At 47.3% G+C, this 17,077-nt stretch overlaps 1 protein-coding gene across 1 annotated transcript in view; it reads left to right on the forward strand.

The window, feature by feature from the left end:
* Positions 1-13,090, forward strand: part of LOC144824831 (lanosterol synthase-like) — a 146,496-nt gene extending 133,406 nt beyond the window's left edge. The window contains exon 20 of the mRNA XM_078683820.1: positions 12,749-13,090. Coding sequence (XP_078539946.1) covers positions 12,749-12,886 — 138 coding nt within the window. The 3' untranslated portion in view covers positions 12,887-13,090. The remainder of the gene's footprint in view (positions 1-12,748) is intronic.
* Positions 13,091-17,077: the final 3,987 nt, after the last annotated feature.

Here is a 17,077-nt window from a genome sequence, read left to right on the forward strand (position 1 = left end):
ACAAGAGCCACACACACACACACACACAGAGCCACACACGCACAGAGCCACGCACACACACACACAGAGCCAGACACACACAGAGCCACACACACACACACACAGAGCCACACACACACACACACAGGGAGCCACACACACACACACACACACACAGAGAGCCACACACACACACAGAGCCACACACACACACACACACACAGCCACACACACACACACAGAGCCACACACACAGAGCCACACACACACAGAGCCACACACACACAGAGCCACACACACACACACACACACACACAGCCACACACACACACACAGAGAGCTACACACACACACAGAGAGCCACACACACACACAGAGAGCCACACACACACACAGAGCCACACACACACAGAGCGCCACACACACACAGAGAGCCACACACACACAGAGAGCCACACACACACACACAGAGCCACACACACACACACAGAGCCACACACACACAGAGCCACATACACACAGAGTTAGACACTCACAGAGCCAGACACACACAGAGCCAGACACACACAGAGCCAGATACACACACACAGACACACACACAGACACAGGGAACAAAGGCCAGAAAAAACGATCACATCGAGGGAACAGAGGCCAGAAAAAATGATCACAACGAGGGAACAGGGGGCAGGACAGCAAACACAACGAATGAAGGGGGCAGCACAATGAACGAGGGGGGCAGCACAACGAACGAGGGGGGCAGCACAACGAACGAGAGGGGGGCAGCACAACAAACGAGGAAGCAGGACAGCAAGCACAACAAACGCGGGGGGCAGCACAACGAACGAGGGAGCAGGACAGCAAGCACAACGAACGCGGGGTGGGCAGCACAACGAACGAGGGAGCAGGACAGCAAGCACAACGAACGCGGGGGGGCAGCACAACGAACGAGGGGGCAGGACAGCATGCACAACAAACGCGGCGGGGCACACTGCCAACAAAACCACTGGTCTGTCCCTTTGCTTAGCCTGAAGTGTCCAACATAGGCCCAAGAGGGTCTGCTTGATCCAGGACAGATTTTTTAGAATAATTGACTTTGCGTACTAGTTATATTTAGATTCATTGTGCCCACATTTTACATGAATTTCATGAAAATAATATGGTTTACTGGCACCTATATAGCGGAGCATGGATGCTTTCCAACTGGACCAAAGGAGTACAGTCTTGGAATAGGGGTATCACTTAAGGGAGCTCCTAGCTCTCAGATAAGGATATTCCCTGCCCCAGGTAAGACCCGGAAAGAAGGGAGAGTGCTCAGGAGGAGAAGAGGACTAAGAAACAGTGAGTCCTGGGTCATCACGATCTGAATTGGGGAAGTATAGGTTGACCATGGAGCGTCCTGCTGGCATTGGGGTCTGGAGGGTCGTGCTAAGTGCCTGGGTTACGCAGTTACCTTGGCCGCCTCTTGTGGAGAGGTAGAACTTTAGAGACATGGTCTTCAAACTTTTGCATTCCATCGCTGTCGCGAAAAAAATATATTTCAAATGTGCTTCCCAAAAGCCATATTTTCCCACAATTGCTATGATGAATACTAAATTTTGCAAGTAAGCTAAAACATTTTAAAGCAAGGGCACTCTAGGTTAGCTGTGCCAACAAATAGACAAACTTCGACATTCAGGAGTGCTTTTGAATTGATCCCAAGAGGTTTGTCTCGTGTCAGTTACTACAAGGATGACAGAACTTTCAAATGAGAGAGGAAGTAGAAAGGGGTTGGGAGTCAGGATCATCTTTTAAGAAACGTCCCAAACTGTTCCGTGTTCCTTTTTTCACATACTAAACCCACTTCACGAAATTAACAAAACGTTCCGAACAAGGGAGATTAAATGTTAAAGCAATTTTAGGGCTAGAAGCATTTAATGATCAATCAAGATTTCTTTTCTTTTTTCAATGGTGACTTTCTCACGCTAACTTTCAAAACATTTCAAAAATTGCAATCATGATCATTATTTTTATTTAAATCACGTTTTCTCAAGGGATCTTTGCAAACACTATTGGTCTTCCTGCCACAGCCTTTAACTCCCCTGGACATTCTTATGCAGCCCCCACTCCCTTACACGGAAGCAAGATTTGATTAACGGTAAAGATGATAAGTAGAAAAAAACGCAAGAAACACGAGGGTAAAATACAGTGACAAATGAGAGAGGGAGTCCAACTTAAAAAGAATGAGACAGGAGGAGAGAGATTGGGGTAGACTGAATGAGACAGACGAGGAAAGAATGAGGAACAAGGACAACGAACGGGGGGCAGCACAATGAACGAGGGAGCAGGACAGCAAGCACAACGAACGATGGGGGGCAGCACAACGAACGAGGGGAGCAGCACAACGAACGAGGGGGGCAGCACAACGAACGAGGGGGGGCAGCACAACGAACGAGGGGGGCAGCACAACAAACGAGGGGGGCAGCACAACGAACGAGGGAGCAGGACAGCAAGCACAACGAATGTGGGGGGCAGCACAACGAACGAGGGGGGGGCAGCACAACGAACGAGGGGGGGGGCAGGACAACGATCGAGCACAGATTGTTTTAAATACCATTTTCCTTTAATTTATTTTTCATGTGGGTGATGTGTGAGTCTATTACAGACATTTTGCAGAGAAATATTGTGTTTATGTTTCATGCAACATCCATAAAAAAGTTTCTTTTAAAGCATAACAGGACCTCATATGCAATAAATAGATGGGGGTCACAGGGATTATTTGCAGTAATATTAGTGAGCTACTGCTGTGTTTCACTACTGAGAATCTGGCCCAGTGTGCCCTGCACTGTCAGTGACCCGGCCAAAGAGGGCATGAGAGAACTGAAACTGGAACAGAAATCCAAAGCTGTTCAGAACAGGGGCCCCCAAATGTGTTTGGCCCATGGCCCCCAAAACCCTTAAGATGTCTCTGACACAAGGTCAAACATGGACACACAAGATCAAACGTAGCCAAGCTTGCTCAAACATGAAACATTCTCAAGCCTTTTTCAAACACAATCAGGGCTTTAAGTGGGCCAGGTCTCGCCAGGTACGAGCACCATCAGTTTTTTAAAGGGGGCCTCAAAAAGGGCCTCTAACGGGCTCAGTTTTGTGCCCTTGCACAGGTGGTCCATTTTTTTCCGGACTGCTGTGACAGCAGGCACATCGATGTGCGCTGCTCACACTGCTCACTTTCCACTAGTGGAGAAGTTACCGCATGACTTTATGCCAGGTGAGCGTTGTAGGGGAAGGGAGATCCTTCAAAGAGAGTCATTTTCTCTCTGGATTTCCCTTCTCTGTTTGAAACTCAGGAGCAGCAACATTGTTGTGGTGTCACCAGGGCTTTAAAGTGGAAGCTTCTTCAATATTATATACAAGCCATAGTTGCTGCTTGTTTATCTTATGCAACTAACAACCATTGACAAAGCCAATAGTCCTGACTTGTTGTAGCCATGATGTGACTTGTTGGATCATATATCTAGATGCAATGACAGAAACAGCAAAATACAAGCCAGGTGGCACACTATGCTGAGCACAATTTTTTAGCTTAAGTGTTTGTTAAGCCACGCCCTTAAGTATATTAGCCACGCCCCTTTGAGAGACCACCCCACGCCCCCCGTTTTTTCATCCCACTTAAAGCCCTGAACATAATTAAACATGGTCGCGTGTTTGGTGGCCTTCAGCCAAGCTCCCACCTAGTCAAGTCCGCTCAAATGTTGTGTCACACTTTCTGCAGAGATGGTGTGTGGTTGCTGAAGGGAAATACGCCTCGTATGTTTTAGGCTACCCTCCAGTGAGACCGCATCTGATGACTACAACCGAGTACATACATGATATCCGGGGCTGGCAGCTCACATTGCACACCCATGTGCTAAACCGGCTTTGCATTTATGTCACACACCTCAGAAGTCTGAGGGCCTCGAGCGGAGTCAATGGCGGGTCTCCTGCAGTTCACTGCAGCGGTGCATTAACCTCCGGCTCTAGTCTGAACTCATAAAGAAAGGCCGAGTCAGATCTGGGAAAGAAGGGTGGGCGCGGCACAGTCCCAAACAGAAATATTACTGCACCAAAAAAGAGATTTATAACAATACTGCGCGTGCCTCCAGGACACGATGTGGCATTTTCCCGAGATTTATTCCCCGTCATTTATTTTTTTTCTATTTAACGTTGTCCTTTCTCCGCTCTGTCGTTTTATGTTTTGCTTTTTTTCTCAGCCATTTCTGTAACAATCCCTACCTAACAGTAACAATATCTGCTGTAAAGCGCCTTGTCACCCTGATTGCACTCTAGTGTGCGCTATATAAAAACTCGAATCCAATCTAAACACGGGATCGACAAAGCCCATGGGCTGTGACTTGGCAGGCGTGTGAGGTAACGCACTTTCTCTCAGGGCCTGTGAAGGGCAAGGCTGCAAAAGACCATTCAGTCTCTTGGCCGCTCATTTTCTCCTCCTGCGTCTGGCAGCTGCCGGGCCCGAGACTCCGCCCCCTGCAGTAAACCCCTCCCATGGGTAACTCCAGCCACCACAGTCTTATTGATAAACATCTAACGAGATAGCTCGGTGGGTTGGGCGCCTTCTACAGAGATCTCTTGGAACCCTGCACGCGAGGGACTGTGATCCTGGCATGCACGGCTCAGCATTTAATCCTGCTGAAGAGGACAAAGTGAGCACCATTCACTAGGCTACGACAGCAAGATTTTTAATATAAAGTTCACAGATTCAACTTAGTTGTAGGCAGTGCGAATCACTGCATTAACTAGCCAGACCAGTGACTTTACCAGAATCAGCCTTGGGTGCTGGGAAGGAAGCAGGTAGTAACAGCTTATCCAGAACAAGCAGATAAAAATGCTCTTTTACGCCGGCCACCCGACCCGAGATCATCTGTTTAGTATGTGTCCCGAAACTGGGCTAATGGAGGAGGAGCGCTCCACACCACCACGTTTCTCCGCGGCAAAGCAGAAATGCCTCGGAGAAACGCACCGCCATTTTCGCGATTCGGGGGCGTATTTTTTAGCAGTTGAGTGACGGATGATGTCACGGCTTAAAAACTCCAAAAAACATGCCCCCGAATCCGCTAAAGACGGGGCTTGAACCGAGTGACGCCCCTCTCCTCCAATGGCTGGCCAGCATTTACGAGGCCAGCCAATGGAGAAGAGGGGCGGGTTCAAGCCCCCATACTGTAAAACATTAAATCTTCTGCTCCGCCCACTGCTTACAGCAGTGCGGACGAGGCCTTGACCTAAAAAAAGAAAAAATATTTACAGCCTCCTAGAGGCTGGAAGGGCAGACCGTGGCGCGCAGGAGTCGAAGAGGCCGACTCTCGCACTGCATGGCCTTTTCAACCCTTCGTTGGCAAGGCCAGGCCGGATCTAACCGGCCTGGCCTATGTTCCCTTTGTGACCCGGAAGTGACTTAATCACTTCCGGGTCACCAGCGAACCCGGGGCGAGTGGGGGCCGGTGCGCCCCACTATAACTGCGACGGGGCCGATGTCAGCCTTTCCTTTCTTTCCCAGTTGTGCATTGCTAACAGTCACCAGCTGCAGGCAGTTTGCAGAGTGTTCCTTTGTATCATGATGTTTGCTTGGGTTTTGAGAGCAACTGTTTGATCATTCACCGGATAGTCCCTTTAACCCCTTAATTGCTGCCGTCGGCCAACGGTCGTCACGGCCACTACCTCCCCAGTGCTGCGCACGACCGTTGGACGTCCAGTTCAGCACTGGATAATGGACAGCGCAGCACTGGGGAGGTTTGTTTACAAGCTCTAAAGGGGTTAATGCCGAATCTTTAGTGCCTTGTTAAGGAAAAATACTGATTTTGGTAGCAGTTGAATTGAGAGGCAAATTCCTCGGCCTGTTAAATTACATTTGCAAATGGGTTTCTTGTTCCTCGTCAGAAATCATAAATCTTATAACAGTCCACAAAAAGTAAACTACCTCTCTTCACTGATCCAATTTCACTCATTGCGAGTGCCTTAAAGCCAGGTAACATGGTCAGCAAGTGCCCTACATTCATCTATTGTCACACACACAACTGTGATCCCACTGTTGACTAACTTGATATGTCACTCAGCATGAGTACTATCCCTCGTCAACAATCAAATTTCACACCCCTCTCAAGGGCACTACTGCTCTTCAACCAAACACCTCATGTATAGCAAGTGGGCTACTCACTTCTCTAACGTAATATCGCATTCACTCATTTAACTTTTTTTTTAACCAATTCATCTTGGGAATTTGTATATACAGGTATGCGTCACATAGGGTAGATACACAGTACATATATGTAGCGTTCAGTTTCCTTAAAAAATGAACTCTTTATTCAGTAAACAGCAACCAACTGTCCCACTACAGCATTACTCATGAAAATGTTTACATACAATCAAGCCATTTTATAGAGGGGTTCTTGTCAGAGTTTATCACTGTGTCTTTTTTGACACTCTATTACCTCATTCGTAGCTCAAATTCTCTCCTTTGCAATGTCTATAAGACAATCAAGTAAAAAATGGATTAGGAGACGTAATTGCTCTTTCTTTCGTCATCAAGCTAATATCACGCTTTCAATACAGGAAGGGAACTAGGTTAGGACAATATTTTACGGGGTCCAGTGTACTTGTCCTATAGACTAATGACACAGAGGGATGTACAAAAGTTCCCCGGGAAGAGTGATAGAGGGGTGTGTGTGTGCAAGTGAGTGGGGGGAATCCCCTAGTTGGAACTAGAACCCTCACACACCCAGCAAGCTAGGTGTCATGCTTCATCATATGGGCTCTGCTCCTCGTCAGACTGGCGCTGCAATGTCTGACGGGCTCCCGAAACCGGGGCTCTTTATCGGAGATCTTTTGTTCCCGCCATATGGTGCATGTGTGTGAGAGGGCCTGGGGAGTGTGGTCGTGACGTGAGTGTTAGGTTAAAAAAGGTGAGTCAGTCTACATAAAGAATTTATTCTCGTAGTAGACTCCCTTGGTTAAAAACAAATGAAAGTGGTGTGGGAGGGGAGAAACAATGACCCCAGTACTATTAGGGTCTATTGGACTGCTACCCTCAATTATTGGTCGACATGTTTCTTGCCTGATGGCAATTCTTCAGGACCTAAATATGATCGTACCACACTGTGAAAATGCTAGTGACAAATATATATACATAAAAGTGAAGGGTTGAAACTTGCAGGTATGTCTATGACCGTATTATAGTCAGAAATACCAAGATGCAGGCTAGTCAGTCCTGCTGCAGTTTGCAAAGCCTGTGAAAATAAGATAATATTCATAAGAACAGACATAGTACAGAGCAGCTGCATTGATACAAATTATCACCCTGTAAGTAAAGTGAGCACACACACACCCACAATAACTGTGCTACTTAAAAGACCGAACATAAACATTGCTATCAGTGGCACACCATCGATGTGATAGATTAGTACCAGCCATTATATGTGTCGGTCAGATTAGGCATGAAGAAACAACATGGTAAAGTGCTCTATCGTCTGAGGAATATGATCAGGGCACACTTACCCTTACCCGGATCCCTGGTGGACCCCTCAGTCTGCTCCCGTGGGACTGGCTAGGGAGGTGTAGTACCTATTTTGCAGGAGACAACAGTGATGTATGGTCTCATAGCAAAGATATTTAGAGTTGCTGGCAGGAAGGTATGGACTAACCAGTTTGCCTGTCAACCGAGGTAAGGTAGAGAGCCTCCCTATTCGCCCCAAGCAAACGAGTCCTCCGGTGTGTCTCCCACCGCCACAATCGGCCAGGGATACACCCACCAGAGGGGTAAGGGCGGACTTCCAGGCCAGCGCCAGCCGTCCCAGTGCCGAGCCCCGGACTCAGCCTCAGAGAGCCAAAGTGAGCCGACATAGCCGCCGGGCAAGGCAGCCACGCCTGCCCCGCCTTACTAGTTAGGCGTGCTGCACCGTGGTGCAGTGGGAGACGAACACCCGGGGAGTCAATTACTCCTGGGATGTCAAGGGGGTTAGCGGAAGAGCTTACCTGGTCAGACGTAGTGGTACCATGGCGTCTACCTTAAAGAAGACCTCACCTCCGGCGTCAGCAGTCCAAACGGTGTCACCTACCCCACGTACAGCGTCTAGGTAATGGCGCAGAGCAGCTGGTAATGCTCTCTCTGCGTGGACGCTATTTAAGCGCCACTGGGATTGTTTACAGCGGCGTCATTCTCCATTGAGGGGCCGCCCCACCCGGACAGCGCATGCGCAGTGTGGAGAGAGATTTTAACCAGGGGTCGGGCTGTTGGCTATGGCTGCCATATTGGAATGGTGACAAGTTGTGAGGAGAGCAGGCTAGTGGCTGTATCGCTCAAGGGACTATGCAGCGAAACAGCTAAATGTGAGAGTCCACACCGCAGGGTATTGAGATCTCAATCGGACCTTGTTTAATACGGGACCAGGCGCTTCCCCCACTCAGCACTGCGCATGCATGTAAAGCGCGAATTACTAGGAGAAGGTCTGGTGGCTATGGCGGCCATCTTAAAGTGGTGGCGATTTTGAATGGATGTGGGTAGGGAAGTAGGGTGATGGCTAACTTATTTAAAAGGCTGGGCAGCAGAGCGGATGACTGCAAGTGTCCAACTGACCAGGTGGTGGGTTGTAAGCCGTTCTCCACATTTCAAAGAACCAGTTGTAAAAATATCGTAACTAGTAGTGAACATTGTATGAGGTAGGGTCGCAGGGTCATATTCCTAGAGATACCCATGGGACGGAATCATTCAGCCCCTCAAGGTCCAATCGGAGACGATGGACCCACCTTTGTTCAATCCTGAATAAGGCCTTTCTGGAAATTGCTGGGTGGGCTTCCAACACCAACCAAGTGAGACTGTCTGCCGTGTGGTTATTCTGGGAAAAATGTTCGTATAGTCTGGTATGCGTTTTGTGGCACCTGATGTTGCTCTTGTGCTCCAAAATCCTTACTTTTATGTTCCTCATGGTCATGCCAATGTATTTTTTGCCGCAAGGGCAAGTGATCATATAGATACATTTGGTGCTGTTACAGTTGGTGTGCTTACGTAGTTGCCACCGAAATGTGTCAGACAATCTTACTTCTTTGCATTGGGATGTCTGGGGGCAAGCCGCACACCCTCCACAGGGAAAGTGGCCTACAACTGGGGGAAGGTCCCACAATCTCCTCTGGTTATCACTGTTGTTATGTCTCGGGCGGGTGTGTATTAAGGCATCTTTCAGATTAGCAGTTCTCTTAAATGCGAATCTGGGTTTGGGAATTTCTAACCCCCCCGAATTGATAATTGACCAATGTTTGTTTATAGTTTTTTTGAGGAATGTTGAGTTGGGAGTGAATGAGGTCACACACGTTATCAATTCGTCTTGAACTTTGGGGCGTTCTTCCAGTAGGCTTGACCTAGGGTTATTCAAGGCTCTTTTCCATGACTGTTTTATTAGTCTGGTGGGATAACCCCTGTCTTGTAGTTTGTGTTGTAACAGAGTGGCCTCCCTTTGGAAATCTACTTTGTCCGAGCAGTTCCTTCTAATGCGGAGGAACTGGCCAAAGGGTAGGTTATCCCGCAGGGCCCGTGGGTGATGGCTCTGGAATAGTAGAAGGCTGTTTCTGTCAGTGCTTTTACGGAACAGAGTCGTGCTCAGGCCGGTGGGGCTGAGGTTAATGCATAAGTCCAGGAAAGGGATGGTGGTGGTTGATATTGTTTCCGTGAACTTAAGGTATGCATTCTGGTGGTTGATCCAGCTGCAGAATGCCTCACAGGTACTGCGATCACCCTTCCAGAAGACCAGGATGTCGTCGATGTATCTGCGCCACAAAGTGATATTTTCACGATAAGGATTGTGTGCAGATTGGATGACTCTTTCCTCAAAGGTAGCCATGTAAATGCATGCCAGGCTAGGAGCGAAGGTAGAACCCATCGAGGTCCCCTGGATTTGGTGGTAGAGTTGGGAACCATATTGGAAGAAGTTTTCAGTCAGGGCCAGGGATGCGCATGCCATGATAAATGAAACCGGTGTTGGGGAAGACCAGTCCTCCAACAGTAGAGTGGACTCAACTGCGTCCAGAGTGGCCTGTTGAGGGATATTGGTGTAAAGCGCCTCAACATCCATCGTGAGGAGGAGGTCCACACCTTCCCTCCCCTCTAGAGATTCAATGAGTCGAAGGACATCCCGAGTATCTTGTAAGAAAGATGGGATTTTCTTCACCACTGGTTGCAAGAAGTAGTCGCAAAATTTCGACAAGGGCTCGAGAAGGGAGCCTATGCCGGAGACTATGGGTCTCCCTGGTACTGGAGTGACACCCTTGTGAATTTTGGGGAGGGTGTAAAAATAAGGGATTACCGGGTCCGTGGTGACTAGGAATGCTGCCTCATTTTTGGAGATCCACTCGTTTGTTTCGCCCTCAAGTATAAGGCTGGTAATCGTGGTCATGAGTCGTTTGGTAGGGTCAGTATTGAGTGGTCTATAGTGGGAGATGTTAGCGAGTTGGCGTCTGCATTCTGTGTCGTAATCCACATGATTCTGGATCACAGTGGCCCCACCCTTGTCTGCCTGTTTGATCACTATGCTGGTATCATTCCCAAGTTCCACCATAGCCTGTTTTTCAGACTTGGACAAATTCATGTAAGAGGAATTATTAGGTCTGTTATCGAGACTCCTCAACACTGCTTTCTCAAAGGCAAGGATTTCTGGGGGAACCATTGAATCTGATGGTGTGAAAGTTGATGGCTTGCGTAAACCAGTGTCTGTTTTGTCCTGTTCTGGTTTATCCGCAAAAAAGGAACGAAGACGCACCTTTCTAAAGAGTTGCTTAACTTCACAAGTTTCGGTGAAGTTGTCCGGGATTGGGGTAGGCACAAAGCCTAATCCTTTTTCAAGGATTTTAGTTTCCTGACTACTCAGAGTTCTGTTAGACAAATTCACAATCAGACTCTCCTGCCCCTGGTTGTGCTCCTGGTCTCTACCGCTGTCTGGGCAGCTGATTGGTCTTGCCACTGGACAGTTTTTCGCCCTCCTCGCTTGCGCCCTCTTCCTCTGCCCCAGCCTCTGCCTAAAAAAGGTGGGTTGATAGGGTAGAACTAAGGAGGTCCTTGGGGGTAAAAGGGGTACTGCCAGGGGGGTGGCATCTGCGGGGGTCCTTGGAACATTTGGCCATTGTTCGGCGTTTGGTTCCAGCCTTGGTGAGGTTGGTTACCACGGTTATTGGGTCTGTTGTTTTCACTTGAGTCACTGCCAGAGGAGCCCCTCCGGCTATCATGATCTGAGCTCCCATCAGTGGAGTACCCATTTCTGGTATTACTGTACCCCTCTTTGAGATAGGGGTATACCTTTTCCTTGTCAAATTTGGCTATGTCCTTCTTGAGTTTGGTCATTTTTTGTTGAATGAGATATTCTCGGCTATCAGTAATTTCCTGGTTGATCTCCGCCAACTTCGTGGTGAAAGGAGTCTTTTTCATAGTGCTTAGGAGAGTGGCTTCAATGGCTGTGATCTTCACCAGGAGGGCATCTGCCAATCTCTTAGCCGTTTTTACGATCAGAAATAGGAGGTCTTTGGTACATTTCCAAGAGACGTGACACCAGTCTACCTTAAATTGACCGTCTTCAAGGAATAGTCTCGGCATGATGTTCACAATGAGCCCCTGTGGAGCTATCTTGGCTCTTAGATATTCCATCATCATTTCCCCATGTATAGTTATCCTGAGCCACTCTTTTTTAAGGGTAGTCAGAGTGACCCAATCCTCAGTGGTAGCACTAGAGGCAGCTGCTCCACCCATTCCAAAGAGTGAGGGAGCTGATCTTACTGCCTCTTCGATTGTTTCTTCATCGAAACTAAGACCTGGGATATCCTCCATAGTGAGGTGTATCAGACCTGGTCTTGGTAAGAATGGTGGTGAGAAAGGTGAACAAAAAGAGAGAGCCAACTGTACGTGATGTGTATCAGCGGGCTGGGGGTGGTCCTCTCAGTAAAGCTTGGATTACTGTAGGTAGCCTCAAAGTCCCACGAGAAAGCTCTCGCGCAAAACTATTTGTCAGTGCGGCATACCTTGTAAAATGCAATGGTGAAACTCTATTAACCACTTGGATGCTAAGGGTATTTGCTCTTCTTCATGTAATTTCCATTGAAATCAATGGAAACTCCATGACGAGTTACCCTTGTCATTAGCACTGAAGGGGTTAAATATAAAAGTATGAACGCTTGAGTGGAGTTGCTTGATTACTTAATTCTCCTGTCACCTTAAAAACGTAGGTTGGGCAAGGTACCACACTTACTACAAGTGCCCTGCCCCGTTTAATCAGCCAAATATTACACTCCTCTGAAGTCCACTAAACCTCGTTAGGTAAAGGTCACACTACCCTCTATCCGAACCAAACACCACACTCAGTCGGTTCAATACCTCTCTTCACCACCCAGATATAAAACTCCAGTAAAGGCACTACCTTCTTCCTTGACCAGATAATAAATGGATCTCAGGTCCATCACCCTTCATCAACTGAACAGCATAGTCCTAGCAAACGCACTGCGTTCTTCACTAACCATAAATGGCAGTGCGCCGCTTTCCATGTGCAGTCTTGTCTTACCACCCAAACAAAATCTTTAAGGTTAATGCTCAAATACTATATTGTGGCTTTGCTATTACTGATTAAAGTCACAAGGGGGCCACTTTATGGCTTGTCTCCATCTTCTGAAGTGTTCCATCTTGAGTGGCAACTCCCTTTTGCGCACAAAGGTTGCAAGTCAAGCACAGAATTTAGTAGAGCCATAACGCTTCGTTCTGTTTTCCCATTAGGAGAACGTCCCTGGAGTCTTCAACAAAAGCTGTGCAATGAGCTACACTTCATATAGAAACATTTTCCCCATATGGACGTTGGGACGCTTCTCGCGACATCACCCCAATAGCCGATTGGCTGGCAAGCTGAAGATCTGACTGCTGAGAAACAAATGAAGTGTCTTACGGGCCGGAGGAGGAAGGGGCACTCGAACCAGGATAGGCATGGTGATTATTAAGTGTGTTATTGTTATAATTCCTTGCCTCCCAGGTTTGTATAGTGGGACTCTGTAGGAACCCTGTTGTGGTTTCTTCCTCTTTCCCTACCCCCTCCCTCTTCCCACCCCTTGGAATATTCCTTCTGTTTAGCCAGAGGCTGCCTTGGAATGTTGACAAGAGCAGCCTGACTGGCAAAGTTTGTTGGTTGCTGTGCCTTGGGCTCTATGCACTTGAGTTGGCATAGTGGAGGCCATAATAAAGAAAATCTTCACTTACCTGCTTCCAGTCTTCATTGTAACACTGGGGACGACTGGTCTGCGAAAGGGAGCAGGACGGCTCTCCTTCCCTTCTGTGTTCTTCCACCACGTCAAGTATAATCATTACCTTGAGGCTCACAAGGTTCAGGTACTGTTTTCCTGCATTCCTTAATAGCGGCAAGGACTCCACAATTTCACGTCGATTCTGGCACTAGAGGAATCCTCCTCCTCTTCTTCCTCTATGAGCGCTGACTTCTGCTTCATGAGCTCTGTCTCTCTCTCCTCAGAAGCATCCCTGTTGGCGGAGTCTTCGTCATCCTCACTGACTTCCGCATTGTCTTTCTTCCTGGATCACCCCCGGCTTTTACCCGCGCCTTGTAGGCGTTGCCGCCACGCCGGCTCACATTCTCCCTGCGGCGATTCTGTTGTAACCTTCTCCTTATGTCAGCAAGCGAATGCTGAATCTCTTCCCCAGGGACGTCTCTTCTTTATTTCCCACGGCTTCTAGGCATCACCGTCACGCCCGCTGCCTATTTTCCCCATATCAATGCCCTTGGCAGTTATTCGAGGCGTGCTCCATTTCTTCAAAGGCGTGCCGTTGGTACTTGACTCCGCTATAATCGAAGGCGTGTTTCCCTCCTCACCTTCGCCCATGGTAATATCAGAGGTGCTGGACCCCGCCTCCTTCCTTCTCTCTTGACCCGCTGCTCTTCATTCAGTGTCAGGAATTAAAAGAAAAAAAAAAAAGCTAAGTTAACCTTGTCTGAACACCGGTGACACACACACCATTTGCATGTCTCCAGTTTCATCAGTGACACGCTCACTTTAAGAGTAATACATTCAAATCCACACAAATCATCTTGGAACACCGGTGACATGCACCCCATATTGTGTGTCCCCACCTTTATCCGTGACACGCTCACTTTTCATCAGATCCTTCAACTACTTTGCGTGTCTCCAGTTTTAACAGTGACACACTCACTTTTCATCAGAATTTTCAGCCTTTTTGTGTGTCTCCAGCTTTAACTGTGACACGCTCACTGTTCTTCAGAACCTCCAGTATATGCGGTTTAATGCTTCACGGTGACACGCACACCGTTTTGCGTGTCTTGAAGTTCACTGTGACACACACTCTTCTTGGTGTCTCACCTTTAAAAGCAAATTCTGTTTATTATTTTCTTCTTCTCGGCTACCATTTCCTCTTCCGTTCTCCATGGTGATGCACTCACCATCTTTTTGGGTGCCACTCCTTCTACAGTGATACCCACACCTCCCACAACTTTGCGTGTCATCCTTCTGGGAACCTTTTCACCTCTTCTTCTACTGTCATTTGTGCGGTGACACGCACACTCATCCTTGCATGCCATTTCTTCAACTTAACAAGCATCTCCTGGGTCAACAGTTCCTGGCAAGAACATCTTCTTACACCTTTTACTATCCTTGTTTTCGTCACAGTGACACGCAACCTTCTGAAGTCTGCCCACCTCCTTGTCCTCAGCACTTGTCTATTGTATCCAACTATGGCTGCTGCAAGCATGACCCAACCCCCGCCATTCCTCAATGAGTGTGGTCAACCTAATTATCCGTGGAAAGAATGGATCAAGATCTTCAAGTCATTCCTTATTGCAATTGGGGGAGAAAAATTCAGTGCCGTAAGGATACAACACATTCTTCTTCACAACCTAGAGACCCATGGAAGGAAAGTTTTTGATACTCTACCAGAACCAGACCTAGAGGATGAGGGAGATGCTTACGATACCTCTTTGATAAAATTGGAAAATTCACTTTGGAGATAAAATTAATATTGTCTTGGAACGCCACAAGTTCTTTTGTAGAGTTCAAGGAAAACATGAAAGTACTTCAAGCTATGTGGCAGTGCTGTGAGGTTTAAGTGAGCTATATCTCTAGGAATGAAGATAGCTAGGATTAAGCCTGGAAGGAAGGAAATCTGACTTAAATTAAGTGGACTGACATTGAAGAAGAACGTCTCTCATGCAGGAGTATGCACACCTACAACCTTTTGTGAACATCACACTAAAGATGACGCAACAGAGGACAAAACTAAAATGACAATAATTCCAAGCAAAAATGTTTTTTTATGTTCATTTTGACATAAAAAAGTATTGCCCAATGATGATTTGTGTGGGAAATAATTGGTGTTACCTGCATTGAGATGCAGTATGCTGAGATGGTAACAGGATGATTGGCGCATGGGAAATGTGCTATGCGGCTCAGAGTGAGGGGCGGAGAGGTTGAGAGTTGGGGTAGATTGAAGCTCAACTCTCAGGCACCAGGATCCCTGTGCGGCAGCTGTTTTCCTTTCTTCTGTCTTCTTTCTCTGTCTTTGTTTTCTTTATGTATATTCTGCTGTGAAATGGATAATAGTGCTGCTGAAGAAAGCGTCTGGTTTCTTCTCTGCAAATGGTATCAACGGAGGGTTTGTGGTGCTACAATCGCCGTTTTCCCAGCTTTCAGGAAGAGGCAGACTTTTGTCAGAAAACCAACATTTTCTAAACAGTTTTGGCATTTTACTGGGACGTAGCCTATTTTTCCTATTTTTGGTGCTTTCAACCTTTTTCTAGTTAGTGGTAGAAATGGGTGTGAAACCAATAATGGATCTCAAAAACCTATACATTTGTAGACAAAACTCTGAATTCAGCAATGGGTCATTTGTGTAGATCCTTCAAGGTTTACATAAGGAAAGTAACAGTTGAAATAAAATAATATTGAATTAGTTGAAAAACACAGCCATTGTGCCTACATTTTCACCTGTAACATCTTCTAACTATGGTAGATTTTTGAAAGCTTTATACTGTTACGCCCGCAGGACCCTGGAGAAGTGTGGCTCAGGGGTTAGAGGCGGCAGACCCGGAAGCTGAGATCGGCTCTGGACCAGGGTTCAATTCCCCGCCTCGACGGGGGTTGGGCTCAATTAGTCCACGGACTCGATAATTCTCGCTCCGGTGCCTACTCGACTCACGGGTTCACACTCTGCGACTCTGGGCAATAGCTTGCTTAATCTCCACAACGGCCCCTCGCGGCGGGATGCCTGGCTTTCACCTTGTGGATACCCTGCCGGGGCTATCTCACAGGGGAATACCAGGACGGGTTCCCTAAGCAAGCGCATAGATGCCTGCGATGTGGGCGATTTGCGCTATATAAATACATGTACATTTACATTTACATTTACATTTACCCTTCTGGTTGCGAGGTTATATGAGGCTTGTAGGGTTATCTTGGAGGTTGCGTATTGCTTCTCTCTCTTTAGTTGTGAGGTTGTTAAAGGCTTTGAGTATGTTGAGTTCCTCAATTTGATTGAATACCGCTTGCTCGAAGGTTCTGATCTCAACTGGGATACTTGAGGGCGTCGTCGTTACATTGACAACATCCTGATTTTATGGATGGGATCCAATGAGCTCCTGACCACCTTCCTGACCTGGTTGAATGAACGGGACCCCTACATACACTTCACGAGCTCCGCAAGTGCCTCCAAAATTGCATTTCTGGACCTCAACATAGACGCAGTCGAAGGGAAGTTACAGACAACCACGTACAATAAACCTACATCTAGAAACTCCCTTTTGCAATTAGGAAGCTTTCACGACAGACATCTATGGGAAAACCTCACATACGGAAATTCTTACAAATACGCCGCAATTGCAGCCTCATACAGGACTACAAGAGAAAGTCCTCTGAACTAGCTATCAAACTGAAAGAGCGAGGATATCCCGAAAAGATAATTCAAACCACCAAAAAACGGGCACACAACCAACCGAGAGAAGCCCTCCTGGAAGATACAAGACGGGAAAACACTGTTACCCTATTGATATGCGTCACTACATATAATGTGGTCAAAATACTCAAACATAACTGG

This window comes from Lissotriton helveticus, chromosome 3_1, assembly GCF_964261635.1.
Source record: "Lissotriton helveticus chromosome 3_1, aLisHel1.1, whole genome shotgun sequence".
Lineage (NCBI taxonomy): Eukaryota > Metazoa > Chordata > Amphibia > Caudata > Salamandridae > Lissotriton > Lissotriton helveticus.